The sequence below is a fragment of the Pundamilia nyererei genome, unplaced genomic scaffold (genome assembly GCF_000239375.1).
Source record: "Pundamilia nyererei isolate P.nyererei 1_Seehausen unplaced genomic scaffold, PunNye1.0 scaffold00080, whole genome shotgun sequence".
NCBI lineage: Eukaryota > Metazoa > Chordata > Actinopteri > Cichliformes > Cichlidae > Pundamilia > Pundamilia nyererei.
This window is the reverse complement of record NW_005187481.1, coordinates 2,043,397-2,064,454: the sequence shown is the minus strand read 5'-3', so window position 1 is coordinate 2,064,454 and position 21,058 is coordinate 2,043,397. Positions and strand designations below refer to the sequence as shown.

Genomic DNA, 21,058 nt, shown 5'->3' with positions numbered 1-21,058 from the left:
CTTAATAATGTAATCAAAGTGGCAGTAACAGATTAATGCTTATGCACTTGTTCTCTGTCTGCTTGCAAACCAATGCAGGACCTCTCATATACATTCTAGACTTGTGTATGAGTAAATGTCTTTAGAACTTGTTGTCATAAACGGTTATTGCACTGGCCTACGCTTGCAGCTATAAGGAGAGAATCTCTTCAATATAGGTAAATATCATATAGTCCTAGATTCTTTACAGGCATCCTGTCAACAGCCAGTCGTCTAATACAAGCAGACTGGTAGGAACTGCAACGCTTAATAACGTAAAACATTACAGCAAGAAGGACAGGGAAGTAAAAATGTACTGCAGCGTCACATGGAAACACTTAAGAATTATTAATGTTTCTATGTATTATGTAATATTAAGTTCCTCATGGAAGCCATGGGACAATACAGAGGGAGCATTATTCATGTTGAGAAGACGTGTGTTATGCTGAGAGTCAGAGCCATTAAACAAGCTATCTGTTCATTGCCATTAGCTCCAAATGCTCCGAGAGAAAAACCCGACTTTGACATCTAATCCTCTTACTCGGAAGCGAACTAATGCACGCAGAGCATGTAGTACATCTCACAAACAGATCCATTTTTTTAATGCACATACCTCCGATGGCACAGTATCGATGAGAAGTCTGTTTTTTTTTGTCTCCCCAAACGTCTTTAGACTTCCCCACTCTGGTCCTGTCTCCCCTCTCCCCTCCCTCTACCCAACCAGATGGCCTCCCTCTAACAGAGCATTGACACCAGATGTGCAGTTCCAGTGTCGACTCAGGGACCAGCTGGGTTGAGTGTGCCAGTGGTTCTGTTAATGAAAATGGCTATGCTGTGTGTGTGCGTGTGTGTTTGTATTTACTGTGCTTCAGTGGCATGTGACAGTTGGGGAACTCTCTGTGGGTGAGGGTTTTTTTAGAGTGAGCCACAGTGAGATGCAGTGCAGATCAACTCAGGCATGTAGTGCTCAACAGCTCACCCACCAAGGTTGGAACTATACAGCTACCCATCCAGAATTAACAAACTCTTCTCTTTTTTTCCTTTTTTTTATATCTGTAGAACTGTCAGTCACAACCTCCATCTTCCCTCATACATAATTATATATTCTTTCCTCTAACCTATTTAGCAGCAAGGGGATCACTGAGCTTATTACTAATTCATGCATACTCCTCAAACAAAGAAAAGTACACACGGTCTAAGGTAGAATTTGTTCAGCTAGAACTGCTTACAATGGAATGTCTTCTTTTTGTTAAATATTGCTCTAAGATGGATTGGTCATAGATAGGATCGTGAATGCAAGGTAACACTACGATGAGCATTTCATTTTGATAAAACCTCAAGCACCGGCTAATGAAGTTGTTACTACATGCTGCGCTCTGCCATTTATGAATTTGCTCAGAAACAATTCATTATTACAGATCGTTCCGCTGATCAATTAAATGATAAGGAAACAAAGAAAACTGTTTGCTTCGCAATAATTCTGACTGCTTGCATAGGATGAAGACAAATCAGCTAATGGAAAATGCTATAGTGAAGAAAGCCTTCCTTAAAATTGAAAGATATTGAAGCCTACCCTTATGTGATAGCCTAGCTCATTATGCTTGGCCCCTATCTCCTTGCACCCAGAATATGAAGGGGTAGTTTAATACCTACATCAAATGGCTGACAAGGTGGATAAGACTCCTCAAGGTCTTGCATGCGCCAAAGAAAGATTCTTGTGCTTACTGGATAAATCGTAGCCTTTTGAATTTCGTTTTCGAAGGGAATGTAGAGTCTACTCACCTTCATGCGGTAATATTTTTGGCTTTTGTTGAGCCAGAAGTGGTGTAGAGCAGTAACATAGGAGCGAAGGTTCCCATAGGATTCAGTCCATTAAGCCGATGGGGGCAGAGATGTGATTCCAGATATTGGAAACTCAACAGTAATCTATCTGACTGCACCTCACACATCCATGAATAGTTTTCAGCAGACTTTTACTGATGAAATTTGTCAATTTTCACAGGCCTTATCCTTTTCAAAAGGAGTGGCACTTATCACACTGACACACAATCAGTTAAAGCATGTGATATTAATGTGGCTGTCAAATCACCAGCCACAGCTGTGAAACAGGTCACATGAGTACAAATACACATTATGTGTATTTGCCACCTGATGTTCATTTTCCCATATATATTTAGACATTATAACTAAACATGCTGCTGCAGTCTATTTGTTAAATGATGGAAGACAGGCTTTGATAAACCTGGCATTTAATACAGTTCAAAACACTAACCCCAAATACCATAACAGTTTCCTTAGTATGATCTCAAACTCTCTGTTACAAGTAAATAGAAACTTCACCTAGAGGCACATGAAGGGGAGTTGCATAAACATTTGACCTGCCCAAAGTTTGGTTCACCTTGAGTGGAGCGTGGATATCTCAGAATTAAACCCCAACAAATCAAGCTTTTGAAATATTTGATTGGTGAACTGATAAACAGTTGTTAGTCCTTAGCTGTCACTGCTTGCATGATAAACCTAACAAAAAAGGGACTTTCAGCATTATGGTTTAATTTTTAAGATTATTCGCACCTTATTACCTGACTAGAGCACTTTGCTTTCAGGGTGGTGGCTTGTGGTTCTCAGGGTATTTCAAAAGCATAATAGGAGGCAGAGTCTTTTCAACTTTAAGGCCCCTCCTCAGTGGAACCTGTCTACTTTCAAGATTAGGCTTAAAACTTACATTTTATTTTGATAAAGCTTATAATTAGGTCTTGATTAGGTGATCCTGAATCCGCCCTTAGTTACCCTGAAATAAGCCTAGGATGCTGGAGGCTTCATATGATACACTAAGCTCTTCACCTCTGTATATACACATTTAATCATTAGTTATTATTAAACTCTGGCTCTTTTCCACAGTGTGTCTTTTGTCCCATCTACCTCCCCTTACCCCCATCTGGTTGAAGGAGATGGCTCCCCTTTCTGAGCCTGATCCCTGCTGTTAAAAGGGAGTTTTTCCTTCCCATTGTCACATATGGACCACAAATACTTTCCCACCTACAAGCAATTCATAATTTTCAAGTCATCTAACGTGCACGTCATTGGAATGTAGAGGGAGGTATATAACCCAAAGGGAAAACATGCAAACTCACTTCAGGCCTGAGGCCTCCTTGCTGTTTGGTGACAGTGTTTACCACTTACTGCTTGCGCTTTTTAGCAAAGGACACTTTTTACACATTGCTCACCCTGTGGATTTCATTCAGAGATGCAGAAATAATTTATTTACACATAGCCTCTAATATAAAGAATTTAGGGGGGGGAAGCGCATTATTAATGTGTGGATGTTCAAGGCTCATGGTGTCAGTCTGAAAGCCGATTCTCCTGCTGCTGTGTGGATTAGACTGTCTATTGAGCACCCTTTGAATGCAGCTCTGTTTATGCACATCACTGCTTCCCGGAGATGTGTGATGCTAAAATGCACAAACATTAATCTTGACTCCAAATATGGCAATAATTACAATGAACATTAAGCGCAATTAAACATTTGTACACAAAAAGAAATTAAAAAAAGGTTTGATTTTATGGTAGCAGATGTTATATAGTCACAGTATTATATATGTTTGATATCTATGAGTCAAAGTATGTAATGATAAGGAGATATATAAGAAATGACAACTAGGTAGACGCCGCACATACTGTAAGCCAAGTAATAATTTGCTGAGGGACTGGATGCTCCAGTGGGTGTGTTGTTCCACAGCGTCTCATCAATTACATTCCCTGAGAGAAAACACCCGGCTGTTTTCTGTTTCTTCGGATGCTGGGTTTAATGGTGCTTTTCTCAAATGCCTTTGCCAGCCAGTAATTGGTGCAACTTAACAATAATAAGTGCAGTCTTTGTAGTGCAGGGAGCACAGGCTGAATACTGCTTTATTAACTATAAAAAGCCAACTTACGTGTCATGATTGACAACTTTGTTTCTTCTCTTTTGACATCCACTGCCCTCATAGTTTTGCGCCGTAAATGAATGAAAAAACACCACAAATCATAACAGGGTGGCGTTGTTATGAAAAGATAATATTTGATCACTTTCTACTGTTTTTGAAAATTTCATTTCAAAGCATCTGAGCGCTTACCTAGAAGATTAGAAGATTTACTAATTGGCAGTTAAAGGAAACCTGTTCATTGGTTTTGGCATATAAAACCTGCAGTATTTTTTAATAGCCAATTACAGAGCTGATTTAAATCTTTGTTGTCATTTTCCTACCTGGGCTTTCTGACTAAGATTGTACAGGCTCACCAATGGGTTAATAAACCAGTTTCACAATTGCAGTTTACATCTAAAATACATTTGGTGAAATATCTGCCCAGTGATTTTAAAAAATATATTTAGGATGCCATAATTTTAGTGAATTCTGTCTTTTAACGGTTTCTCTCTAGATTCCAGTTGTGCAATGAAGAAGCTGTACAGAACAGGGTACAGTTTGTTTGCATTGCCTGTGTGTATGCCGCAAGGGTGTTGGTTGTTTTTCCTAATCCAGAAGATTGAGACAGGATTGTCAGTTTCCTTACGCCGTGTACCTAGAGAATTTGAGTTGGCATCCATGTCTGTGCTTCCATCTGTCAGTCATTTATTGCATGTCTTACACTTATGACCTTTATTCTTACAGATACGTGGCACAGATGCTGCCGTGTCTCTTTCTCTCGCTTCTTCTCCTGACCACAGACAATCGGGTCTGGCACATGGCGTCGTATGCAGATCAGACTGTAAAGTCAGTGCAACTGGCTCCAGCATGTCAGCAACAGAGAAGTGCAGCACTTGCACAGTCAGCCTCTCAAAGCAGTCATTTTCACAGAGATTTAAAGGGTTATTATGATGCTTGAAGGAAAAGAACCATCCCTCTGTTGTGCACAGTATTTCATCAGAGGGAGCACTCACCAGTGAGTGATAGTGTGTCAGTTAGAAGCCGTGATTGACAGATTATGAAAGCATGAACAAATATGATTTGATAAAATCAGAGGAAACATTGGACTAGAAAATCAAATAGGTATTATCCTTCTTTATATGAAGAGCATCTGAGCTAACTGTACTGATGCACGTCATATGTAGCGTGTGTTTACTTTTTCCCTTTACTGCCAGGCTTAAAAGGATTTACTTAGTATTCACACTATAATTAGAGGAAGAAAGAGTGGAAGGAAAGCAACTGATGAATCAACAATAGATGGTTCAGAGAGCAAGTGCGGCTCAGATTTGTTTGTCGCTTTATTCAGTCATAGTTAGAGACAGGTTTGCAGGACATTCAAAGAGAATTCCCTTTAGATGTTCCTGTTATAATACTACAAAAACATTACACTAATTTCAGAAGAAAGCTAAAGCTGAGCAGAGCATTAGCTGTCATTTTTTTTGTTATTAGCATAGTGCCACTTCATAGCTTACAGCATCTTTTTTTTTAAAAATTGGTATCACCTACATAGTTTTAATTCAACCCGACACATCAGTGCTGTTTACACTGAAATTATTTATCTTTTAATAATTTAATATTAACAAATGAAAAAATAATAATACCAGGTAATTAAAAATTGTGCACCACTCCTGTCATGCACCCCTGTTTTTGTTCAGAAGTAGGATTTCTGTCAGCACAGATGTATGTAACAGGTATGATCAAAGGTAAGAAAAAAAATACATTGCAGTGATCTGGTGTTAGATTGCAGCATGGCCAGTGATATTTAGTCAAAGGCTGTATGATGCACCACAAAGACTGCTTTTAGAGCCCCGCTCCAGGGCTCACGGATTCCCGGCTTATCATGTCGAAAAGTGAGCGTCAGGCCAGTCTGCTGCCTTTAGCCTACTTGGCAGCCTGGTGGCTGTTGCTCATCTGTCCCCAAGCCAGTGTGAGCACATCACCGATCTGGACCAGGATTAAAGGACCTAATACTAACAGCTGTGTTGAGATTAGCCGTGTCAGTATTTACAGTTATTTTGTCAAGCAGTGCACCACACGCTCTGCTCAAATAACGAACTATGATTTTTGATTTTCCTGGTCTGTTTTGTTTTACATTTTTGCCGCTGGATTCATCGTGAAAAATGACATGTGCTTTTTTGTGTTTAGGGAGGGATATGCGGAGGGATTCAGGGAGCATGGTTTGATGGAGATAGACGGGTTAGATTGCTGTGAAACAGAATAATGCCTGGTTACGTGGATAAACAGAACTTTCTGAAGAGTTGAAAGACGCCAACTCCTTTGTTTTGTTTTGCAAAAATGTACCACAGATGGAGAATGTGAGGGGAAAAAATGAAAACAGAGGATGAAGAGAGACATGAAATTGAAATGTGGATGTCAGCAGCAAGAATGTGTTGATGAACGGAGCAGATTTGTCTTATGTGTGTGTGAGAGAAAGATAGAGGAGTTAGGTGTGATTGTGTTTGCACATGTACCTCCCTGTGTGTGGATGAATATGCTTGTGTGTGTTCATGCAGGAAAGGACGCCCTCTCTCAGCTGAGACCGATCACCCCATGATGGGCTATCACTGGAAGATTGGTCTGATTCTCCATACCTATCTCTCTATGGAAATGTCATATATGAAAAATTGATGCCATTTTCTGAAGTGGCACCAAAGTCTTTTGTCTCATAGATAGTGCTTTTTAATCTGCTTTATGTGATGGAGGACATACAGAGGGATCATAGGAAGGTACTGCAGGTAGCAGGTATGGATCAGCCACCAACACTTGCTCCCTTCCAGTTGCTGTGTACATACAGAGTATGTAACTGGTGACCTGGGGCTTACCAGAAGGTGTACATAGATGTGATTAACTGCAGTTTGTGGTGAATAATCTCCTAAACTGCTCAAGGGAGTATTTGTATCGAGGCTAGTTGGCTGTGGGAGAAGCTTAAGAATTACTAGGAGATATAACTGGACTCTTATCCTTCCTTGTGCATTTGGGATTTTCACTTTGAAATGCTAAATGAGGTTTTGACTAATACATCAACATTGTGGGCAGCCAGTTTTAGCTCATCAGCTCTATTAAATCAGTGTAAATGTTAGATGTTACACAGCAAAATCTCCAGTGTTAAATTAACACTAGAGAGTGTCTATATGTGTCCACTCCTTTGAGTGTTAAATATAACACTGTTGAGTGTTAAATGAACACTTTTGACAGTGTTGTATTTTTAAAAGTAACCTAGTCAGTTTTCAAGATTTACAATGACTAACACTAAGCATTGCTGATTTTCTAACACTGGAATATTTCTAACATTTTGAGTTATTTTCCAGTGTTAGAAAATCAGTTAACACTGGAGATTTTGCTGTGTAGGTGTGATTGTGTTTGTACCAAGGAATGAAAAATAAGTTGAATTTTGTCCTGTTCAGTTGATTTTTTTAAATTGATGATTTGTTAAATAGCTTATCTATATTCTAGTCAAAACTCTTAGCTGTGAAGAAATAAGTTTAGGCTTGCTGATGGTGATCTATTTGTATGAGAAATTATTTTTCTATTATTCTTTTTTACTTTGATTTTTATTATTATTATAATTTTTAATGAGGGCACAGAATCGATAATACGGTCCTGTGCCTTGTTGAAAACTTGAAGCCCGTAGAAGAGGGTCTATATAGCATTGATAACTCACCTATTGCAAGTTAAAGAGCTTAGCTGCTAGCTTTCTACTAAGTTTCCCTTGGCTAATTTGAGACACAGAATTCATCTTCTGCCCCATGTTTGTGGTGTTTTGGGAGAATCTCTAATATAGAAGTGTAGTGCGCATTTTTGGTTCTAACTAGCAGATATCTGTGTCCGTATATTGCATCCATTCAGTCTGTGGTTACAGTTTGCTAACCAAGCTAAGTCACGTTAGCTTATGACTTGGCATTTTACTCTCTCGTCCAAATCTGACTGCAAAATTTCAAAATGGCCATAGCCAAAACATTAAAATTTACGTATTCAGATTCAGAGATGAGAACTCAGAGACCTGAATGAGAAATGGTACATTTTTTACAGGCTATCAGTTTATATTCTGATAGCCTGTTATATATCCAGCCTTCATATATATTTGATTAATTCAGTTAATTTTCTCATTTAGAGATCAAAGGTCAAATCCGTGCAATCAAAGTAACAAAACCTCCCATATATCATCAGTTAATGTGTTTGACTGAGATTATCATATTAATTAGTTTTCTTTTTTGTGTTGAATGACAGCTGTAGTTGAGGAGCTGTGCCCTACATAGTTGTTCCAATAATTTATTCAAATTCAATCATATGGTTCTATATATAGGCTACTACTACTATCTCTGGTGGACATCATTGTGCAGGTGCTTAGATCATGGCATCTCAGTTGGATTTTTCTGTTTCTGATATTCTCTGACTTTTTTTTTAGTTCAGTTTTTCCCACATAACTCAAGACAGCTTGGAAATTGCATATATTCTACTGGTATAAACAGAAGACAGTGACCATTCCCAAAGCTGGGACAAGGTTGTAGTGAACAGAAAAGTGAAGAGAAAAAAGTGGTTGCTAGAAAAGATCAAGCCATTTTAACTTTTAAAAGTCTGCAATAGCTTTTCTTTTTACCCTGTGCAGTACTGTGATGATAATAACAATGATGAATATAAAACACAGCAGGGTGCATAAATTCAGTTAGATATAACTAGTGTCTGCAAGTAAGGTTTCTTCCCCTTGGTGACCACTGCTTTAGTGAAACAAGGCGAATCAAATGTGAGATTCTGATCCCTGACTCATTTTTCCGCTCATGTTGTACTTCTTCAAAATATTGCTCTAAGGGTCTATGACACCCATGGTTTTTGAGAAAAAAATATTGTGATTGACCTTTTATATATCTTGCTTTCTTCCATTTTTTTCTCTCCTTTTCTTCTTTCTCCAATAACTAACAGTGAAGTATCAAGGCAGGTTTCTTTATCTTTAGATACCAACTAGAAAGATAGAACACTGGGAAGAATGGGTAGGAATTAAGTCTCCATAAATGCAAATTCACAAACTAAGTCCACACAAAAATATTTGAACACTGCTGTACAAACAACAGTGCATCTGGATTTAGCGGTTTATATAGATGAGATTGAAACTGTGACTCTGGAGAGAAGGGAGAAGCAGATTTACATAGGTTACTCTTAGAGATAAAGGAATGTGTTCTTGCGAAGAAATTCATGCAGACAGGAGTAATTAATTATAGATGTGGAAATGTGGTCCGAGGGAATGCTGTTACAGTAACTAGAGGCAAAGCAAGTGAGAGATGAGGGAGTGGGTAATGGGAGGAGGGGTGATTCCTCCTATACCATCCACAACTTCAATTTACTTTACACGACAAGAGAACGGAGGTTAATTAAACATGACAATGGTATAGGGCATTTATTCTTAACCCTTCACGGTGGCTGACTGGTTCCTAACTCAAAGGCCAAAGATTTCATAATGACTGTTTTTATAGCGTGAGGTGTAAACTCTCACTCAAACGTTCCGTGGAAAGAAAGGTTACGAGTAAAGATATGGGTAAAATGTGCCCTGTGTTAGTGTGTGTCACATATCTGGTTGAAAAGAGGGGAAAAGTAAAATGTCCTTTTATGGTTAATAATGAAGCTAAGGAGGAGCGTTTAAACAAACAGCAATTCAAAATAGCATTCACTAAATTCTGCCTGTGCTAGCTAAAGTCAAAGTAAAAACTAAATTGCATCTAAAACTCTGCTAAATTTTTGTGTTGCCACAGGCGTACACAGATTTCACCGTTCATCTATTTTCAGCTCTCGTATTGACACTAATTGGTGTTGACACTAATGATGCCAAAAAAGCAAAGCAAAGCGGTGCTAGGGCTGTCTGAACATACTTTTGAAGGCTGCTGACCTCAGTTACTATGTACCTCCTGGTCTTCCCCCTCTATATTTCATGTTGCAAGAATGGAAATAAAATTGGGTCATAATTGGACTTAATAGTAATGTGCACTAATAAGTATAGCTGAATTAAATAAAGATTTTCACATATATATTTAAGGAGCTGTCAGGAATACAAATTATACTTGGAAAGTGTGTAGAGACACCAATAAGGCTTCAAGCCAATGCAGTCTATTGTTTTCTGCTACATTTGATGTCATTGATACTCTTACACCTTGCAATTATGGCAGAAATTCAAGTGTATATAGTTCTATATTCAGGCTACCGTGTTGTTTTTAAAAAGAAGGGGGGCTTAATTTACTCATGTTGTGTCTTCCTGTTGGGAAGCCAGAACTATAATAGGTAATGCACGTTTGTACTGGGCTGTTAGCCTCAGGGGACATTGTGTAAATGTTCCTCATCTCCCTGCTGATCTTAGTCCTGACTGATTACTGATGACTTTTTTAGGGCACAGACATGCTAAGTTGTTTATTTATTCAAAAAAAAAATGCCCAATGCAAATAGCCTTCTTGACTCCATGTTCCCTGTCCCTGTTCCATGAGTGCGTGTCGGCATAACTGTCTTGGTTTCTGTTTCTATCTCTTGAACAGTGATGATGTGTTATGGTCATCAGCACAGTTTGTGATATAGGAACAGGGCAGCTGTTTTTCTGTTTGTTTATGTGTATATGTGCGTGTATGTCAGTGTAGATATTATGCATGTGACAGATATGGGACATCCTTGACTGCTGCTGAGAACATGACATGTCCCTACAGGCTATCTTGTTCAAAAAAAACAACAACCTCAAGCAAACTTGAAAAAGAAAACAAAAATGTAGTAGACCTCTGTCACAAGAAATGGCACGACTGTAGTTTGTTCGTGGACACTGGATCATTGACTGCAAAAGGCTGTACAATAGCAGGATTTTCCTTATGCTCAAATACAATGTAATCACAGAAATAGAACTGCTATAACAATTTCTATAAATAAAGGCTGATATGCTGTTTAAACCTGAATGTATAATATGTTGACTGTATGTGTCAAGCTTTGTCTACATGAAGCACCTCATTTCTTCACCGCATCTGTGAGTCCCGAATGGAAATCCAGCCATCTGTTACACACAACAACTCAGATGTTACTATCTTCATCTTTCCTCACTAGTCATATACTTTGTGCACATATTTCTTTTCATTTTGGCTCCTGAGGTATAGCGCTGCTATACCTCAAGCAGTTTATATAACATTGACTCATAAAGGCACTCTAAACACTATATGTTAGGAAATGAGACACAGAATTCTTCCTGTGTTAACTTGCTTGTAATTTAAATATACACAGTCACCATCTGTCACTGTGTATATTGTACAAATGCCTTTTATGATTAATTACTGCTCTGAAATGACTCGACTAGCAGGTCCACAATGATTTTTTAAAAATGTAATCTGCATTTTCTTACATTGACCTGAAAGATTTTTCTCAGATATTTTAAATACGCAGAATAAACCTCCCAATTTACATATCTACATCATTACCTAACCTATCTAGCTATCTAATTGAGCTGCTCTGGGCTAACTTTTTCTAAATCAATTTTTATTCGTTATGGATTCATGACTAATAAAGGCTAAATGCATTTCTAAACAGCTTTAAGTGCAGCTGCTGTTTCTAAATTGTATATTTGAACTCATCTAGTGGTCTGGTATTGTGGGTATAGTAGGTATTTACCTTACAATATGAAGCACTTTGAGGTGTCTGTTGTGATTTGGCACTATATTAATAAAATTGAATTTAACAGATTTTTGCACCATGAAAAAAGTTATCTGCACTAAATTCTACTGCATCTTCTCGAGGAATTTAAAAGAGAACATTCAGCCACCTAAGGTTAATTGACAGCTACTCTCATTAGTCAGACCTGTCTGTGTGAACATTACTTTGTGGGTTTCAAGTGAACATTATCAACCTTACCTATATCAGAGACATTATAAGGACTTTGGCTAAATATAGAATGGCTGCACTGCAATCCTTTTAGTATCCCGGCACGCCTTTTAATTTATTAGCATGCTATGTGAGCCCTGAAATGAGCAAAATATCTCAGTAGTTTTATAGATGGGTGTAGCTAAAATACAAATATCAACATTGCATTTTTTTTCAGAAGGGATGCATTATGACTAATATTAAGCTGATGTGCATTGTTGGAGATAGACTCTGCAGTAAATGTATGCATGCCTAATGGGTACATGAGACAGCAGTTGTACCAGATAATACAGCGTCTAATAAATGCCCTGTCTGTATAGAGCAAGGCATGTTTTGAAACATCACCTGCTGTAAGTTAATAAATACTGCTTTAAATCCATGTACTTGTGACAAAATGGAGATGATTTTCTATTTCTGAGTCATCTGGGCAGCTTGCAAACTGAGCAACATGCATCCAGTACTCAAGTGGGATCTTCACAGATTTGATGTGCTGGTGAAATGCTGTAATGAAATTCAGTTGTAGAGTGAGCCTGTAGAGAGTCTCAAGAAATCAAAACAGTGAGATGGAATATCTCAGAATTTACAACTACCACATTACCACCCTTTTTCTATTAATCATAGAATGAGCCTCTGTATAGTTATTTGTATTCAGACACTTCTACCTTGTCACATATTTTTACCACCCATTGTGCCACAAAATGAAGCCCATTTACAAGTCACTCTCCTTCTGATTTGATAAATGTAACTGGCAAATGAGTGAGTCCTCTGAATGCCTTGTTTGAATAATTGAGCAGTACTCAATCAGACAACATTAGGCAGTGGTGGCAGCCCACCATCTCAAAATAATTACCATCTGACAACAGCCTACGCATGGATGCTGCCTCCACAGGGGTTCCACATTTAAGATCAACAGATTAACATCACCTTAACCTTATTCCTCGCATAAGTTTGAGTTTAGCACTCACAGAAACCTGCCTAGACCTCTCAGTGGGTGTCACTCATATCTGTGTAGAAATGTTCTTTCCTTGCACAGAGAATAAGTGAGCATGGAAAATTCAGGAAACATACAGAAAGAACAATTTTCTTCTTTCTGCCTCGTGTAAGTTAGGGAATCAAAATAATTAGAAATAGACAGGACGAGTCTGTGTACTGTGACAATCTTATCTCTCCTGTATAAGAAAACAGATTTACTTCAGTGTATCAGAGAGAAAGCAGCAGTCAGACTGCTGGGCTTTATTATTTTTGCTCTGATAATGTTCACAGAATGCCATTTACTTCTCTGGTTTTACTCATACACTTTAAGTATCTCACGTCACAAAGTTTAGTATCAACAATTAACCTAACTTAGATATCTTTGGACTATGTGAAGGAGCCAGAGTAACTGGACACCGACAGGTGATTGAACCAAGAACTTGCTTACAATGCAGCAGCAGTGCAAACCCCTGCACTACTACGCTGTGCCTTAAAGTGTATAATTTGTAACTGTGCAGCCTTTGTTAATGAGACCAAATTTCAAGTTTGCAGTAGCCCATCATCAAGAAATTGTAAGTTACTCTCTTCCAAAACTATTTAGATAAAACCGATTGTGTGCACCATTCATGGCAAACCAAAGTAAATCAAGAGACAAATTGTTATTTTAAATCATGTGTGGCATCACAAGTAAAAATAGCCCAGAGACAATAGGTACAGTGTATCAGAATGTAACTGCTAGTTATATTCAGTTACCACAGAACATTACTATTAATAATGGGAGTAATTGATACACAGATATTTGCTGCCCAGCTACTAGCACACAAGCACTACAATGTAATCCATCCATTATACAAATTTACCTCTGCCTCTTCCACAGTCTCGATATGTTCAAGCAGAAGCCTAGGCCCAGTAGAGTCTTTTATTATTTCCTGGAGAGTAATATCAAGTGTGTATTAGTTAGAAGGGTGTTTAGTGTTACTGTTTAGATGTATTAATATATTTATTTGAATGATATTTACTTGCATTTGGGGAATTGTCAATATAGATAGACGTTGTAAATTGCTTTGGAAGTGCTTTTTATGTGGATATTGAGCATTTTTGTGTGTGTGCAAGAAACTCTTTCTTTATCTGGTATGCACCAGATAGGATTAAAGTAGAGTAGAGATTATGTTAGTTGCATTTTGAATTGGTGTCTGGCTAGAGGGTTTGGCTAGAAATATGTTTTCTTGTGTTTTTTGGAAGAAGAAATAAATGTGCTTCATATTTCAAAACTCCTCTTGGACTTGTGACCTCTCACACTGAGACAGGGAGAATTTGGTACTTTAGATTTAGATACTGTATAGCTGCAAGTGGCTGATAATGGATTAGTATCTGACACCAGACATCGTGCCTAGAATATGTTTCTTTTTTATGGTATTGCCAGCATAGTGTGACAGTTATAAACTCCACCATTACAATAAACCAGCAACCTTTGTTTAAGACAGACTGCCTTTTCCCCTGACTTACTTCTTGTAATTGGGTTTTCACTTCATCTTCAACTAACTGGTTTTCCAGTTATTCCTGTGTGTTTCACGGTCTCTTGGGACAAGCTGTTAGAGAAGCATCTCTGATGTGACAACACAAAAACAGGAAAGCAGTTGTGTGACTGGATGAGTGCAGTGTTGCCTTCATGGAATGGGTCAGTAAGCGTATAGTACAACGTGACAGCCAGCTAGGCATATGTCTGTGCCAAAGTAGTGTCTGCGACTGAGGCTCGTTTACTCTAGCTACTGGATGTGATTGACAGTTAGGCCAAAGGGCTGTTGGCTCCTTCCTGATTTGCTTTTTCACTAGAGGTGTCCTCTGGGACTTGGAATTCATGTTACAGTATATCAGCAGAATAGCTCATGGCAGTAATGTGGATGAAAAGCAAACACAGGCTATCATCTAGTGTGGGATATGATAAAGTGCTCTAGTTTTTCATTAATTCATCTCACTGAAAATTAGAAACAGCAGAATTTTATTAAACAACAGACAGTTATTTAATTTGAAAACTTCCCTTTATTCATTTATTTATTTTTAATTTTGTAAATCATCATTGTTGCCATACAGCACACTTTGTAATTTAAAACAGGCCTAGAGCAAGACTTGTTAAAAAAATAAATAAATAAAAGACGTCAAAAGCTGTTAATGTAAAGAGGCAACAGCTCATTGCATGAACCAGATCATGATATCTATTTTTAACTGTTATTTCAGTGATGGCTTACAGTACAGTCAATACTGTGGTTAGTTAAAAAAACAACAACTAGTTTTAAAAATGATATGTGGAAAACAACTGTGACAGAAGTGGGGAGTTTTTGAAGCATTAACCTTTAACTTAGCAGCGGCTATCACATACATCTGTCCAAAATGCATGGTTTTTACAGGGACTGCTTGACAATCCTTGATGTTTCCGATCCTTTGAACACACAAAATCAAGAGCAGATATCCCTGCCGTGGGTAAATTAAAATGTTGACAAGAAAGGAAGAAAGGAGAATGTGCTCATGAATGGCATTCTAATGAACTACAGCTCCCTAGACAGAAAATTAGAATAAACAAGGCATATTTTTTTAACCACCATACTTCATCCAGGTGTCATAGCATATCATGTCAGTGTATAACTTCAGGTATAACGTGAGCATCTCTGTTAAAGATGTTGTTTTGAAACAAATTTTTATCCTTAGTTCTAAATCTGGCCTTGTTTCTGCTCCTGTGTTTTTTCATAGACATCCACCAACAGAGTCTGATCTAATATGTATCCCCACTCACTATTTGCACTACCTCTCCTAACTCCTATATGCAGTGTTTCAACTTCTTTTTAATAAACCAAAGTTTGACCCTGTGTCTGCTGAAAAATTCAGGCCCATTACCAACCGTTGTTGTCATCCAAGGTCTCAGAAAGAGAAAAAATAAATAAATATTTTATGTCAAGAAATATTACTGGAAATGAATGTATGAATGTAATGAATTTCATAAAACATTGAAAATCATCTATTTTGTATAAGAAAATGTTCAATAACTGTTTGAATTATTTAAGAGTCCGCTGTGCAGCCTTTGATGCAGCTCGGTAGTGTTTTAAAGTAAACACAATAATGAATTGGAGAGTGACTATTTTCAATCATCTCAAGGTGCCTGATTTCACCATAGCCATAACACACCGACGCCTAATATCATTTTGAACCATAGTATCCATTTTCATGAACTTTCATTAGCAAGTGAGTAAATAGTAAGTTCTGGCTATTAAACTTATGAAGAGAGTTATTCATGTTTTTACTGGGCTGCTTTTGGAGTATTCAAAATTCACAGAATATGAATTTTAATGAATTAGGGACCCAGTGAATTTCAGGCCAGTGTGTACTTTACTATCAAAGTTTTCTAGAAAAATTAGTAGTTTTAAAGTGCCGGGATAATTCATGGTACCCTGAGATTGAACCTGCTGAGTGTGTTTAGTTCGAGGAGGATACTGTGGTGTCCAGCACTAGCCCATTAGCTGTGGAGCCTTGCATCTCGTAGGCTGTAGGTGACCTCATGGAATCAGGGTTGTTTTGTGTAGATTCTACTCAAAGGATAACATTGCATTGTAGCAAGATGATCAAAGTTTTTCACCTCACCCAATCAGGTATTTCAATGTTGACCTGATCATTGCTAGTATAGAGTCACATAGGCTGATGTCTATGTCCGTATGCCAATGTCTTTTGTGCACTTACCAGAGTGTAGCTCACTTGCTTTTATCAGGTACTTTTACACTGAGTGATTCAGCCTCAAGTAGTCAGACTTATTACAGTTTAAATTTTTAATGCATGATCATTTACTTTACTTCTTATCTAGACTTGCCTGTTTGTGTGTCTTTAATAGTTTTGCTTTGCTTTCATGTCTCTTTCTGTGTTTTGGTATGTCTTTCCTTTGCACATTGTACCGCTAACCCCACCTAGATATATACATGGTGTTGCATTTATCTGCAGAGCCCATACATTCAGTATGCCCTCAGAGTGATGACTGTATTATCGGAGACAGATGGGCGATTGTCTCCTGCGACAGTCTACTTGACAGAATTATCTTTGAACTCTTAAATTACAAAAAAAAAGTCATAGAGTTCTGTTAGCCTGTGGCAGCTCAATCTTAAAGGTAATTTTTGGTTCACATAATGGAACAGCTGAACTTGAATGAAAATTTAAACTAGTGACCTGAAGTAGATTTTCTTAAAGAAATGGTAACGACCCTTGCTCTCTTTTTTTATATTTCTAAGTGTTGCGTGATGACTTCAGGCAGAATCCACAGGACGTGGTTGTGGCAGTTGGAGAGACTGCCAGTTTTGAGTGTCAGCCGCCACGTGGGCATCCGGAACCAACCACCTTCTGGAGGAAAGATAAAACTCGTCTTGACCTCAAGGACGACAGGATCACAGTAGGTTAATTCCCTTAGGGAGGGGACTCCTTTGCTGTTTCAGGACCTATACACTAAATCACATACTCAGCTACTCACATTAACCCGGAACTGTCACGGGGGTAAAGGACTTTGTATTGAACCGGTTCATTCTAGTTACAGGTGCCTTTTCTTCCTCAGGTCCGTGGAGGAAAGCTGACCATCTCAAATACCAAGAAGAGTGATTCAGGGATTTATGTCTGCGTGGCAGCCAACATGGTTGGGGAGAGAGATAGTGAAAAAGCTCAGCTCTCAGTTTTTGGTAAGAAGTCTGACACGCACATATGCTCGGTTCAGAAAATAATAGATCATAGCTTTTTTTTTTTTTTTTTTTGCCACCTACATCATTTAACCAGTATATCAAAAGTAAATTTCGCCTCTGTATTATCTTTCCTGCCGACATCCAGAAAGACCAGTGTTTGTGCAACGGCCAGTGAACCAGGTGGTCTTAGTTGACGAGAGCGTAGAGTTCAGGTGTCAAGTCCATGGTGACCCGTCGCCTGTGCTGCGATGGAAAAAAGAGGATGTGGATATTACTCGTGGCAGGTGAGGACTGTGACTGAATGTGTTTAGTGCACGTCTGTGTGCCATGTGCGCGTTCGTGTTTGTGTGAATGTGTACCGATGCTAAAACGATAATAGATAAATGTTTGAGGAGAGCTAATGAGTCCCATCAGGAAAATAAGTTTTAACATACTGTATTACTCATGGGAGACTTTAATTAGTCTGTCAAAAAATTATTTATTAGCTGCAGAGAATCTCATTTTTTTGCTGTTTGAACTCCTCGGCCAAAAAGCACATGAATGTCTGTCCTTTTGTTCTTTTTACTAATGCCAGCTTTGTACAATTCAATTGTGGCACAAAAGGCACTAAAAGAGATGGAAACACAATAGGATCCTATATACTGTCTATAGTATAAAGGAAAAAACTACAATAGCCTAGTAACTGGATATTCAGCTGTAATGGTGTTTATTTAATCATGTCATGTTTTAATCCAGTTTATGGTAATTTTGCAATGGATTGCATTATAATATGTAGTGTTCCTGCGATTTGTTCCACACATTTAGATCACATCATATGCATATGTGTGTATCACATAGGAGTATTCATTTTAAAAAGTTATTATTAGCCTATCATTGTTTGTCTTGTGCTTTATATGCTTTAAATATATGATCACTGTATAGAAACAGTGTGATTCAGTCACTACATTTCTCTAACTGAAGTTTGAAGTCTGAAGACTGATAAATTGTCATCGTCTGAAGTATGTAACTTACATCAGCTCGTCATTTCAGGCATTTTTCAAGGACTTTACAAGATGTGATATGAATCAGATTTTTATCACAAACTGTAACAGACAATTACATTTAATTAAATAAAAAAAAAACAACCATGGCAAGCATTCTGTCTAAACTATTTCATTATAAATATTATCAGCCTATCAGCGAGTAACTGCAATTATGCTAATTGCAACAGCAGTCTATAGTTATGACTGTTTAACTAGTTTATTTGTTTCTCTGAACTGCTTCTGAGATTCAATTTTGCAGCTGTAATGCAAAAATAATTATAGGTTTTGTTCTTGGAGATGTTTTCAATTACTTTTGGAGCTGCTTCGAAATTAATCAGCTATATTAGTTAATTAAAGCATTGAAGGGTATGTTTTCCTTAGCTGAAACATAGTAGTTCATCTTTTTTATACAAAAATGTGATTATTCATGTCGAAATGAATGCTGTTTAATGGCTTTATTTTTAAAAAGAAATAAACATGGTGTAAGCCATTAACACGCTATAAAGTGCCTCTGTGTTAGATTATATTTTGAGTTAGACTTTAACAACTGATTGCCGCCCTATGTCTGGCAGTCTGTCTGCTTACCTATGTTATGCCCTGTACCTCAGTACCCCCTGACTCCAGAAACATGTCCTACTTTCAGGCCTACCTCGCCTCACTTCCCTCCTTCAACTTCTTTCATTCTTTTCCGAAACCCACCAGCCTCTTGGGAAGTCTGTATCTGGGTCAGGGATGTGCTGTGAATGGAGTCCTCACCAGACTCTGGACAGACCCCACAACTCCCATCGATATTCCGCCCACACCCTTTGGAAGAGCTATTTCTGATGTGACTTTTTCTCACCCCTTGTGCCATTTCTCTGCTCGACTTGTCTCCCATCTTTGAATCAGTATGGCTGGCTAGACAATTTCACAGGATCGCTCACGCCAAAAGGGACCCGAGAGAGGGAGAGCCCGACTCCTTGCTCCTTTACTCATTCTGTCTGTAGCCCCTATGAGGCACTTATCTAAACTCTGGTAGCTTAGATGTTTCTCTCACTCTAACTTCAGTGATGCTGACTTACAGTATGCTGCACTGGTGGATACACACTGATGCATGGAACATCTCTATGAATTAGTCATTTCTTACTGCTCAACTCATTCATCATACTCTGTTTGTCAGACTATGCCACTCCCTTATTCTCAGACTGTTTGTCTATCTCTTCCTCTCTCTCTCTCTCTCTCTCTCTCCCTCTGCCTTTCTGTCTTTTTTCGTTGCTCTCTTCCACACTCATACACTTAGACACACACACACACACGTAAGTATACTGCACAGCCCACACCACAGTGGGTGGTTCGTCATTATAAATATTGAAAAAGTGGAACAGTCAGGGTTCCAGCTGAAAGCACCTTTCATTTTGCCATGCATTCATCGCAATATAATTACTTCCCTTTTTCTAGCACTGTAGAAATTGCCTTAGAAAGTCTGCCTGTAATGTATCAAAAAAAAGGACACAACCCTTTTAAAGCTTCCATCTGAAACATCACACGGTAGTTTATACAACAGCAATTTGATATCATTGTTTGTTTGTTGTTTTTACACTACACTTTAAACGTGAGATTTTTAATTTGCATATAACCGTTATCATGCTTCCAGCTTTATTAAATCAGCTGGGAATGTTACTTGACTTGCTGTCACTGTTCCTCTCTGTCACCAGGTATGACATTAGATATGAAAAAGACGACTTCCTTTTGAGGATAAAGAAAGCATCAGTGATTGATCAGGGAACCTTCACGTGCCTCGCAGAGAACCGTGTGGGTAAAACGGAGGCCTCCGCCTATCTGACTATCAGAGGTGGGTAACTGGTTGTGGACTCACACTTGGCAAAGCTCATAACCCATCCCTAATATTTTTTTTTTTGTATCTCCCAAAGCAGGCCACAGGACAATCAGTCCTTTATTGCCCACTTTATGAGCATTATTGCCCCCCTGCTGAAAGGCTAGGCCTGGCCTCAGCTTTTCTTTCATACAGTGGGCTGATGTAGTTGATTGCTCTAGATCTCCAGCTAGGCGCCAGATATGAACAATCTTACCAGCTTTAAGTGAACTTTTATGACCTCTCCTGGGGGGCTAATTCTCCATCCAGCCACTCACTCCATATTTACACCTTATCAGTGGGAAGAAGCTGTTTCATCTTTGAAAAGCTCAAGCAAAAATTAAGCCAAATTCAGACCAATAACATTATCTCCGTTTTTCGTTTTTCTCTTTCCTTCTTTTTTTATGCATGAAAAAACATTGTTGACAGAGCTAAAAGGGGATACTCATTTGCATACACTCCACATATTTGTTCCTGGACTCTACTGATGTAGCTTCACGTGACTCAAACATCAAAATAATCCTTATTTTTCTTGTACTTGTCCTTGGTGTATTTTCTCCGCTGCCTAAAATGAGTTGGTTTAGCTCTCCTTCCTTCACTTTAAGCCAACTTTCTTTTCTTTTTTTTGTGTGTCCCGTTTGGATCTTTAGCCATCAGAATTGTTGTCTTAAGGCCAAGAAA

At 38.3% G+C, this 21,058-nt stretch overlaps 1 protein-coding gene across 2 annotated transcripts in view; it reads left to right on the top strand.

The window, feature by feature from the left end:
• Window positions 1-21,058, top strand: part of LOC102213855 (roundabout homolog 2-like) — an 81,484-nt gene that overhangs the window by 28,343 nt on the left and 32,083 nt on the right. For both annotated transcript variants that reach the window (XM_005737900.2, XM_005737899.2), the window contains exons 3-6: window positions 17,066-17,223; window positions 17,383-17,503; window positions 17,649-17,787; window positions 20,220-20,356. In XM_005737900.2, the coding sequence (XP_005737957.1) occupies window positions 17,066-17,223; window positions 17,383-17,503; window positions 17,649-17,787; window positions 20,220-20,356 (555 nt within the window). The remainder of the gene's footprint in view (window positions 1-17,065; window positions 17,224-17,382; window positions 17,504-17,648; window positions 17,788-20,219; window positions 20,357-21,058) is intronic.